General features: G+C 37.7%; 1 protein-coding gene across 2 annotated transcripts in view; it reads left to right on the forward strand.

Annotated features, from left to right (window-relative positions):
* THADA (THADA armadillo repeat containing) overlaps positions 1–12,058 on the forward strand; it is a 169,586-nt gene that overhangs the window by 22,725 nt on the left and 134,803 nt on the right. For both annotated transcript variants that reach the window (XM_072856806.1, XM_072856805.1), the window contains 2 exons: positions 3,213–3,322; positions 11,523–11,655. In XM_072856806.1, coding sequence (XP_072712907.1) covers positions 3,213–3,322; positions 11,523–11,655 — 243 coding nt within the window. The remainder of the gene's footprint in view (positions 1–3,212; positions 3,323–11,522; positions 11,656–12,058) is intronic.

The following is a 12,058-nucleotide window of genomic DNA, read 5'->3' on the forward strand; positions in this document are numbered from 1 at the left end:
TCTTCCTCAAACTCCTGTTTATCTTGCCTGTGAAGTTTTAAGACTATTTTGGGAGATAAGCTTGCCAAAACTGTGTACCAAAGAGAAAAGAAACAGGCAGCGGAAGTAAAGACTTAGTATTGTCCCAATGCCAGGGGTTCTGCTTGTGTTAACCCAACAGTCAGAGAGAGCTGATCTGAGCCCTTGTGGTGGAACATTGAAGTACACAGAAGACTTCTAAGTACTGACAGCCCTCAGTACTTGTTACTTATTTGTGCCACCTGTGCAAAAGTGTGGCTCCCAGTGCTGCTTTGGAGTTTGTGCTATTCAAGGAAGAATTTAAAACAAACAAACAAAGAAAAACCCCAAACCCACCAAAAAACAGCCTCTCCCCAGTTCTTCCTGTAATCAGTCTATCTCCTCTGGAGTTCAGTATAGTTGGCAGTAGGTCACTGGCTACTAGTTGTTTCTAACTGTGAGATGCTTTTGCAGTCCTTTTTGGGTTTAAAGCCATCCTCTCCTAATGGTTTGAAAAAAATACCCTCTAGAATGTAGGATGTGGCATCTTATTGCCAGGAAACTAAGATATGGAGGCATAAATGTACTAACTGTTTTTTCAGAGCGCTCTTGGAACCTCTTGTACAGAATTTATACCTTGAATACTGGGATTTTTGGTCTCAGCAGCAAGCATGGCCCTGTAAATTGTTGATTGTTGCATTAGTAAGACTAACCTGTTGTGCTCTAGGCTTTTGACCAAGATGATAAAATGTATTTAAGATATTTGGTCCCTACTCCATATTTGAATATTTTAACTTGAACCAGGGTGTTTCCTGTGCAAGCAAAGTTGGTAGGGTCACCTTTTCTTACAGTTGCCGTGGATTTTCGTGATGTTGTAGAAAATGTGAATTCCTTGACTTGTTCTCCGTCCTGACATATGAAGTACTGGTTTTATGACACAGGGAAGCTGGACACTCATGAATGGTGTGATGCTGTTAGATAAGAATCCATGCTTATGCACTTGTCTCAGGATCAGTCCTACGTCATTTGTGAGAACCAAGTTATAGCAGTGCTTTTTCTTCAAACTCTAGCCTATGAGTAGAATTGAATATATCAGAGTTCAATTTGAAGTAAGGTTCTAGTCAGTGTTGCTGTTGCAAAAACCTCAGAAATATAAATAGTAAAGTTGAAAGTTAAGTGACCCGAAAAAAAAAAAATCATATGAATTATTCTAAAAATGTAAGGGTGGTGGTGGAACAGGACAGTAATTTGATTTGCATGTGTATGGTTTTCTTGGTTTGGTTTTGTTTACACACCTGGAGAGTCGGTCTGTCTGTGGGTCAGTTCCTTCTGAAAAAGGGGCACTTACTCCTACTTTTGGGCTAGAAAGCTGGAACCCTGTAGGAACATAAACTAGCTTAAAATGCACTCAGAGAAATAACTGTTTTAGCTCAAATACCTCCGGTTATTGTTTATTTCACATTAGGTGGGTTTTAGCTGCAGGAAATAATAAGTAGACTTAGTCTCTGTTTTTTTTTTAATTATTGTGATCTCATTGCTTAGGTAATATGAATTACTTAACAGTAGGGTGGAAAACTGTATAGCTAGATATGACATTAACTTCTCTGACATCTTAATTACTTGTCAGACTATTAAAGTATGTTATTTTGTAATTAACAGAATAAGCAGAATTTTATAAGAAACTTGACATGATTTTATGCTTGGTTTTATATAAAAGCTTTGAAGAACCTTTTGCTGAAGAACTCTTAGGAAATATTCCTGAAGAAAATTTTTGTCATGGTTTAGCCCCAGACGGCAACTAAGCACCATGCAGCCGCTCGCTCACTCCTCCCCCCGCGGTGGGATGGGGAAGAGAATTGGAAGAGTAAAAGTGAGAACACTTGTGGGTTGAGATAAGGACAGTTTAATAGGGAAAGCAAAAGCCGCGCGCGTGAGCAAAGTGAAGCAAGGAATTCATTCAGTCCTTCCCATGGGCAGGCAGGTGTTCAGCCACCTCCAGGAAACCAGGGCTCCCTCACGCGTAATGGTTACTTGGGAAGACAAACACCATCACTCCGAATGTCCCCCCCTTCCTTCTGCTTCCCCAGCTTTATATACTGAGCATGACGTCATGTGGTATGGAATAGCCCTTTGGTCAGTTTGGATCAACTATCCTGGCTGTGCCCCCTCCCAGCTTCTTGGGCACCTGGCAGAGCATGGGAAGCTGAAAAAAGTCCTTGACCAGTGTAAATACCGCTTAGCAACAGCCAAAACATCAGCGTGTTATCAATATTATTCTCATACTAAAACCCAAAACACAGCACTACACCAGCCACTAGGAAGGAAATCAACTCTATCCCAGCCAAAACCAGGACAATTTTGCATAATAGAATTAAGTATGTGCTATGTGTTTTAAACAGATTATATTGGATGTTTGATTTAGACCTTAAAAGTTGATGATAATTAGAGAAAAAATAAAAGAGTATATCTTTTTGTAGAATGAGATTGTGTGGAACTGTAAGCTTCCAAACAGCTTTAAAAACTTGGTATCCTGGTAGAGCTCTAGAAAGTAACTATCGGTGAAAGTTTAGTTACAGCATTTAGCTTTTTTAGACTTTTAAATGTAGCTCTCATTACGACATACATACAACATCTTTACATTTTAAACATTTTAAAATTTTTTCTGGTAGTCAAAGGCAATTACGCAGAAGCCTAGAACCTTAAAAATAGCTAAGGTAGATTTGTTTCCCTTTGGCACAATTTTTGAATTTTGAATTTGTTTTCTGTCTCAGATATTTTTGTAGACATTTGTTTCTGCTGTTATGATTTAGTAGATATTTTCTTCAGGATTTTAGGTAAGAGTGAAGGCAAACAAGAAGGATTCTAAGTTTGTTTCCTCTGAAAATCAGAGTTGTCCCTTTCTTTTCTTAAAATGTGAGTGTGTTCCTCTTGGGCAAATAGCTAATTTTATGTCCTTATTTTTTCTGGCCTTGTTTTAAGGACATAGTGCTATCCCTTTAACCTGAAAAATTGAGTATAATATTTGTTATCCTTAAAGTAAGTGGGTTTTTTTATGATAGGACTTCTAGTTGCTTTTTGCTTTTTCCAGTGTCCTTTCCAACCAGGGGATGGATTGCTGCTTTTAATTGCAGAAGGATCTTGCATATATAAATGAATTGTCTATATATAATTTCAAATAGCTTTTAAATTTTTTTTTTCCTTTTTTTCTTTTTTAGGTTAAAAATATTGGGGATTACTTTAAACATCATCTGCTGCAATCGAGGCACAGGGGTGCATTTGAATTGGCATACGCTGGCTTTGTGCAACTTACAGAAATGCTTTCCAGGTAGAAGATGGCCAACTTATTATGTTTTTAATATAATAGTTTTACCAAACTGTGGCATCGATTCTGAAACTGGCTGTGTAAGCAGATCCTTGATTTCATGTGGATTTTATTCAAGTTTGGTGTAGGCATGATTATGACATTAGTTACACGACATCTGTGACTTGGACTGCAATACTGCTGGTTAGAGTTGGTGCTTAGGCATTGAAAGACAATACAGACATTTAATGCTTGCTGCATTTTTCTCCATTTCTGGCATGTTAGCTTACTGAACAGCTCTCAGAAGCTCTTGGGAAAAGTAGGAGTGTAGAATTCTTCTCCCCCACCCCCCCTTCCCTGGCCCTTTATGAAAATGAATGCCAGACTTTTTGTTTCAGCCAGGATGTTTTCCTGGAAACTTTTATTACTTGTCATTGAGTTGTGTACTCTGACATTTGGAAGACTACCTGGCAGTGCATCACAAGATGTGATATGCAATCTTTTAAATTTTTTTTCTTTCCCCTTGTAACTTTATACTTTCCTAGAAGAACTAAATGAGGAGAATTGTCCCAAGGTCTGGGCAAGAGCATTGGAATTTCCATTACATGCTTAGTGACCTATTTCAAGTGTTGGTAATGTTTCTTTGTGATATATAGTGATTATATCATATCCAGTTTTTAATAAGACAAATCAAAATCTCTACTGACTTTGTGGGTTTTGGTGGTTTTTTTAATGTAGTTTTTGGAAAGACCAGTCAAATTTTCAATTTGAAGTACATGTATTTTCACACTAATGCCAGGTTAAGTAACCAATGTTCCCCTTTTGCCCTAAGTGGGCCAGTTTGAGGCACTGATCTTTTTCTTGTTTATTTTGGGGGGTGTGGAGGACGGAAGAGGGGGTAGTCTTGTTTGTTTTCTTGGGGTTTTTTTAAAGTAAATATACATCTGGTGATGGAAACAGTTTTGGTGTTTTTAGTACAGACCAGCTGCCTGACCAGGTTCACTGTGTGTCTCCTCAGACAGTTTTCCCAACAGAACTGAGGGGTTGGTCTCTGGTACGGGATGTTGGTGGGGTAGCTGCGTATAGGTACCAGCACTGCTACAGAAATTGGTATTTGGCATGTTATGGCCTTCATTCCGTATACCAGTGAGATGTTAAACTACAAGCCACAGTTCTGTTGGTGAGGTATCTGTAGAAGGTGCATTATTTCCTTTTATGTGCTAGCAATCTGAGGCATTTTAAATTGGCCTGAGTAGTTTGTTGAGAGCTCACACAACCTTACTTTACACTTGATTATTTACTTGAAGAAAAGAAACTGACATGTGATGCTGTTCTTGCTTATCTTTTTGCCTGTCTGTATACATTATATACACTTGTGTAAATGTTGTGTTCTTTTTCTATACTATGAAAACTTGGTTCAGGAATTTTTAAGGTGATATATCAGACGATCACCCAGTGGCACCCTTTGTGCTGGCTTCTTATTAACTTCACTGCTGGGCTAGATCTTTTCTATTTTCAGTGCTGTGAGTATTGAGAGAGCAGCTCCTACAGTGAGTGAGAAAAAGCTTGCCAAGATGAGTGACTGGAAATGTATTATCACGGACAAAGTTGAGGTGGTCCCACTTATCTGGGCAACTTTCTAGAGAAGTGGTTATATTGTCACATCAATTAGTGAATCTAATTTGAATGGACTACAGAGCAGACATTTTATACTTTTGGTTTTTTCCAAGTCAAGTACAAAACATTGTTCTGCTCTCTGCTGCATACTTCTGGCTGCTGTTTATAGATACTTTAGCACACTATGCACTGTTTCGTTAGTCTCCTGAATCAGATGCTGCACCTGCAATAGTGTTTTTTTAATTTAAAAAAAAAAGCAACCCCTACTCCAACAGCAAAATCCTTCATTCTTTTCAGTACTTCTCTTGCAGACCTCTGATATCATAACTTAAGACTTTTTGTATCATTATCTAAACTTAGTTTTGTATGTGAAACTTGCTTTTTTCTAAAGGCAGAAATAAGTTCAGATAACCAAAACTTTAACAAGTTAAAGTACTGGTCTTCTTTTGAAACATACAGTGACAAATTAAAATGTATTGTGCCAATAGCTAGTATTTTCATGGCAGGCGGTATTTCTTTGAATGTTCATTAAATTAATATAGTATTCCAAATAAAGTAAGCTGTTAACAGTATAGAATGCATAGAAACAATTGCTGAATATTGAAGGATGTTATCCCTAGGTATGTTGGATGTGAATATAAACGTATGATGATGTAAAAATATTCCATGGTTAAGTTGTATGATCTACTTTAGTTTCAAAGGATTTATTCCTCCCATCAGATTGAAGAGAGTCTGGCCATCAGAGTAGTACTGTTTAAAAAAAAAAAAAAAAAAGACCTTTTACTACCACCAGCCTTTTTGAGTGGAGAAAGGAGGTGATCCAAACAGGTACAGCCTCACTAGTCTGATCTCAGTCAATATGCAGGACTATCTAGAACAAACTTTGTAGGAAAGGTAAACTAAAAAGCAGGAAATACTGGAAAACATATAAAACGTTATGTCAGTTTATAGCAGACTCTCTACATGGCAGACTAGCTGTTTTTCTTTGATTTTCAGTTTTTAAATTTATTTTAAAAGCTGAGTCAAAAAAGCTGAGTAGAACAAATCTGCCCAGACTTCAGAGAAGTTCCGGATATGTTTGCTCCCTCTCCCTTTTTCTGCCATTGTATTTAATGGAGCACAGTCCACTTAAGAGCAGCTTTATATTATGTTGTAAAATGAAGAGCCAAGCTCCAGAGAACTCTGCTTCTCTGGAAGCTATCAAAACATTAAGCAGTATGTATGTATCATAAAAAAAAAAAGTGCTTATATTGAAGTAATTTTCGTCTTCTGAATTAACAGTTCTCCAAATGGTTTTTGGATGATGCATACTGCTTAGTATTTTTAAAGTTAAGGTATTTCAAGTAGAGCAAATATTCCTTTGGGAAAAGCCAATTTACAGGAACCAGAGAGCAGCTCTGTGGAAATATATTTGCTTCAACAAAAGAAGATATTTGCCAGGAAACACAGGTCTCAAGGCTATATTTGTATTTAAAATGAAGGAGAAAGGAGAGTGATAGCAGAATAGCCACTGACTCTTTGGTTTGGTACTCTTTGGGATATGAGTAGTATCTTGGGACTCTTGTCCAAAACGAGCAAGTTAAGTCTCCCGGTGAATGCAGTCGCCCTGCAGGTCTGTTGAGTGTCTTGGAGTCTTTTCCATTTACCCTGCTGCAGCTGAGGGGCTCTACTCTGCAAGTATATCCAGACTGGCCTACCTCTCTCCATAGCTGCCAGGCTCACAGACAGTCTTGAGGCATGTGTACCAGAATCTATACTAATTTACTGCTGCATCCACAAATACCACAGGAGAACTTATTTGTCTGGGGCAGCTTATAGTAATGTACAGCTTAAACATGATACCTTGTTGAACAGAATTGAACTCAAGACCTACAGAAGCATCCTTGACACTTTTAATTCATTCTTTCTCTAAGACCCAGTGAAAAAATCTGTCACTAAGACTGTACTAAATCCCTTTCCCATGCTTTTATGAAATACTCCAGTTGAACGGGGTCCTTCACTTTTATAGCCAAAAATTTTCTTAAAACTATATGCTGGAATATTTACCATCTGAGCTTGCTTTTAGCTATACAACCCTTAAATACCAGTCTTTATAAGAACCAAGAGTAGACTTCTTTCTAGACAGAGCAATGGTATTCAGACCTGTCTGAGTTAGTGGTGAAAGAAAAATCTTTCCTCCACAGAGATTTCTTATGAACCTGATGAAATTTGATCTCTGTCCTGACATTTGGATGTAAATTGCTGAGTCTGCTCTAAGCATGCAAGTTACCATTCTTCCTTTTCCCCGGTTCATATTCCTTCTGGGGGTGTAATGCTCCCTTTGTCGTGTCTGCTTAATATTGGCTGCAGCTGTACCTTCAGAAAACTGTACAGTTACAAAACAAGCAATGTTCTTATCTATAAATAAGCAATGTTTTTTTAAAAAATATTTTCCTGTCATAGGCCCTGAGAAATTACAAATGCTCATTTGGTCCGATAACGTGGGGGTTAGGGAAAGTACCTGGAAGCCTCTGGGCATCTGTTTTAAACTTGAATCTCCTGTAATCCTTATAAATACCCAAACAATTTCTACATTCCAAATGGTGTTTTGCCTGTTTCGCTTTTATTTAGTGAAGCTTTTCTGAGAGATCAAGTAGAACATAAAGATTTCTGGAAATCTCAAAATCATAGTGTTGCATAGCTATGGCTGTAGTGCTTTGCTTCACTAAAGTTGCAGAATGCAAGGGGAAGGTTTGGGAAGAGTTATGTCATACAGTGCCATGTGTTTATTTATGAATAATATATTTTGAACATTTTTAAATGTTCAAACTGGAGCTTAAATTAAACTTGGTGAACACAATTTTATGCATATGCACCAAGTTAGGACCATATCATATAGTTTTCTGGAAAACTGTAATGATAACTAAAACCCCTACTTTGATTTTACAAATGTTTAATCCAGCATCAGTGGAAATTATTCATCTGTACCTGGTCAGTGTCTGATCTGTAATATTTCTGTTGGGGAACTGGGTGTAGACCCTCCTAATCCTTTGCAGTAAACTACTTCTGACTCATGTTGTTGCTCCAGTGTGACTGTAACTCTTTGCTTTCCCAGGCCCCTACGGTCTGCTAGGAAGACTTCTTGTAAAATTTAAAAATTGTTGGTGGACTTGCTAGTGAAATGTACTAGAATTGTCACTAACTTTTCAGCAAAAGTGTAATCACAGATGTGAAGGAAAGAGTCTAAAATGGAGAGAAATAAACTGGTGGGGGAAAACTGTTCGTATGTATTGTGATGCTTGTAGGGTTGGGAAGTACACTATATAATGAAGTACGAGATACTATGTTAAGGCACTGCTCAGTTCGAAGACATGTTGATTTTTAACTCTGTTCATATTTTCTCCCCTATTTCTTTTCCTGCCTGGTGAAAGAGAGAGATGGGGTAATGATACTGTCTCTCTGAAATTTTGAGGCCAACCAAGGTTCTCTCTGCTCTGCTTTACTGCTAGAGAAACCTCGAAACAGCACCTTTCTCAATGCACCTATATAATTTGGAAAGTTTTGCTTTGTTTAGAGCAGATGCTATGAAAAGGAGGATGCAAGTGGAAGGACTTCATTGTTTCAGAGGAGTTGTTCTTAAAAGCAGACATTTTCTAGGGTGACTTATACCTTGAATAGTAATGTGTTTCTGAGGCTAGATTCTTGTCTCCTTATTTGTCTGAAAAGTGCCAGGGGCAGTATAGAGACTAGGTTTATAAAGAATAGGAATCACATTACTTATGTGAAAAAGAATAATAATACAGGTTTATTGAGAGAGGAAAAATGGTGAAAGAAAACCAAATAGGGTTTTTTCCCCAGATAGGGACTGATTACAGCGACTGGAAACACTGAATTCTGGCTATACCCATGTAGAAAATGCTCTGGCCACGTGAAGTTTGTGCCACAAACCACTGACATCCAGGAAGGCCAAATCCAAGATCGACCCTTTGTTCTTAACACACCATTGATTTTGGATAGGAGAAAATACAGCCATATGAGTTAGGGAGAGGGGTTCAGCTTTAACTTTGGATACCTAGGCTTTTTGTACTCATTGATACTGACCACAGAAAGGGTTTTGGGCATATATGAAATTGTTACAACTGGCAGACGGACAGACAGAAATTTGTGGAAAAAGTTAACTGTACTGCATCTTAAGCAATTTGTGTATCAAGTTACTGTGTTATATTTTAATTATCAACACTATTTGTTTGATCTGGTAAAAATAATTACTATTTCATTCGGGGAAAATGACATTTGAGATTGAGACCACCATTTTTACATTGTAAAGCTTCATTATTCTTAAAATCTAGGGCCACCTGCTTCTTAAGACAATAGTCTTCTTGCCAGACCATAAGGAGATGGAGCTGCCAAATTTAAGGGAGTAGTCATCTCCATTGCAAAGTCAATAGTCTCTCATGTTTCTAACTTTAAAGCAATAACTCTTTCACCTTTTTTTAAAAAAAAAAAGGCATGTTGGTGGGTGACTGAACAAGGTAGAATTACTTGTGGCAAGATCAAAGCAATACAGTTTTAAGAGAGTCTGAAGTTTATTGCATTTCAGTGTATTTCTCCTCTTTCTACTACTATTGAAAGGGGAAAAACCTCTCAGTTTACTTAAGAATAAAATATTCAGTATGCTACGTAGCAACTTTTCAATATTTCCTTAATGCTTTACTTTTTGTTCTTCTGCACCACAGCAGATGTGAATATGTCTCGTGGGATATTTGTTTTAATACTAAGATAACATACTGAAGAGAGATGAGCACTGTTCTTTGCATGACTAAACTAAGACATTTAAATTCCGCTTAGCTAGGGAGGTAAGACCAGCCGCAGACATGATGAGAAGTAGTAGCTTTTGCAGTATGTGTTGACATGGATGAAGAGAACAGCAGAGTCTAGCTGCAGAGACCCATGGAGGAGATCCATGAGAAGTTTTGTGTGATCTCAACCCTAGAATGGCATCCTCCAAAAGCAAGCAAAGGAACACATCCTGAAAGTAAGCAGGGGAAGCTAATTATCAGAAACAGAAAGAGAAAAGTCAAAGAAAAGAGAACTCACCATTAGTTTCCAGATTAATTTGATTGCTTCTGTCATGGGCTTGGGGCAGGAAGTGCCTTTCTTTTATGCCGTGGTATGAGGTGACCCCTTGTGAAGCCATGTTTCTCTTGCATTCTGGACTGATGGTTCGCACGGTGGCAGCTGTTTTGAAGAGGTGCTGCCCTTGAAAAATGGGGAGAAGGGCTGGCAGCAGTGTAGGAAACCTGTGGTGGAAATCCTAAGGGAATTACTGAAGAGTAAGAAGTCATCTGTGTCTTCTGCTGACCTGTCTGGCATTTCCTGTGACCTCTATTTTCTGCATTACTAATTTTCTGTTTATTTTGTAAAAGAAGGAAAGGAGGGTTTCACCACATATTAGAGCCTCATTTGTTGTTCAGTATCAGGTTTTTAGCTTACCTCAATTCTTGCTTTAATAACAGGAGGGTAAAGGAGGGAGTAGATGTAGACCTTCCATGAGATTCTGGTTTTCACATCAGTACCTGCTGCCTTTTAATTTCTCTTTTAAATTCTTTGCTTCAGTCACTTAGGTAGAAAACTTGGTTGTAGCCTTACTGTAAGATCTCACTACTTAATCATGAATTTAATTATAGTTTATATTTTTAGGCAAGGCAAGTCCTGCATAGTTGAGATAATTGCAGTTGTATTGCCCACAGTGATTAATTCTTTCTTCTACTCTGAATCGTGTGTCAAACCAGTATGACAGGTTTTAATAACAATGTCCTGTTAATAGAAATTTTTGTAACAATAAATGATCCTTTCGGAACATTGACATAAGATTAATGAGCTGGTCTTGCACACTGAATATGGTACACTTCATTGAACTGATCAGCACCAGCAATTGAAATAGGCTTGAGTTCTCCTTGTCCTTGGAAGTCCTTTGCTTTCAGGCAATGCTGAGTTTTATAACTGCAGAGGAGGAGTATTTGATGATAGAGCAATTTAGGTGCTTTACCAAAAGTTTGACTGACATAGTATTTTAAAAAGAGCAGTATGTCTTGTTTTTCATTCCTTCTGCTGCTCCAGGGTTTGCAGGGGTATTTACATAATATGTACTTACTGTGAGGGGCTTCAGTTTTGTTTTGTATGGTTATAAACATAGTTGTATATGTTAGTTAATGGAGGGTCACGCATCAGCTACTGTGTGACAACAGATACGAATTTCTGAAGTGTCACTTCCTACACAGTGACTTATGTGCATATGTCTTTGTTTTCTTCTCCAGAACAGGATAATAGTTCTTGGCAGAAGAGAACAGTTGCAGTCCTGAAGCTCAGAATCCTGTTTTCTGTTCAGTGAAATATCTTTTCCTAGTGGCTCTTAATAAGTAGGGTTAATATAATTTGTACCAACATTGGAAAAATGTACAATTCCTTTTTAATTTTCTGTCTTATTTCTTAAAAAAATCTGGGTATATGCTTGGATGTGTTCAGATATAGCAAGAAATATTTCTTAAGGTCACTAAATGCTTTCTTTGACTCTGTCCTAGTTTCTTACGTATTTGTTTAATGTTTCTTATGTATTTGTTTCATGTAGATGTAACAGTGAGAGTCTGCGCAAGATGCCAGAGCAGTGGCTAAGCCGTGTGTTAGAAGAAATCAAATCTTGTGATCCTTCATCTACACTATGTGTAACCAGGCGTAGTGCGGGAATTCCATTCTACGTACAGGTACCAACTAATGTTATTACCTCTGACTTAATTTTTTTTTAATGTCCGTTCTGGTGAATACACTTATGTATGTATGTATTTTTCTTACTTCAACCCCATTTGGTCAAACAGTTACTTCTTTTTATACAGACTTTGATTGCCTTTGTGCAACCAAGAAGCCACATGTAATTAAACCATGTTTGGCACTGTTTAGCGCTGCCGTTCTATTGACTCTTGAGATTTTTGGCTTGGGGTAAATTCAAATAGCATTTCAAAAGACTGAGTTTAGGCTCTGTGTGGCCACTGTAATAATCCTGGTAAATTCATAAATTAATTCACAGATTAAGTAAGGCTCTGTTAACTATGTAACTCTGTGCTCCTTCCATGTGAATGGGAGGGTGGTAAAATATGAACAGACTGTCAC

Source organism: Ciconia boyciana, chromosome 3 (assembly GCF_034638445.1).
Source record: "Ciconia boyciana chromosome 3, ASM3463844v1, whole genome shotgun sequence".
Taxonomy (NCBI): domain Eukaryota; kingdom Metazoa; phylum Chordata; class Aves; order Ciconiiformes; family Ciconiidae; genus Ciconia; species Ciconia boyciana.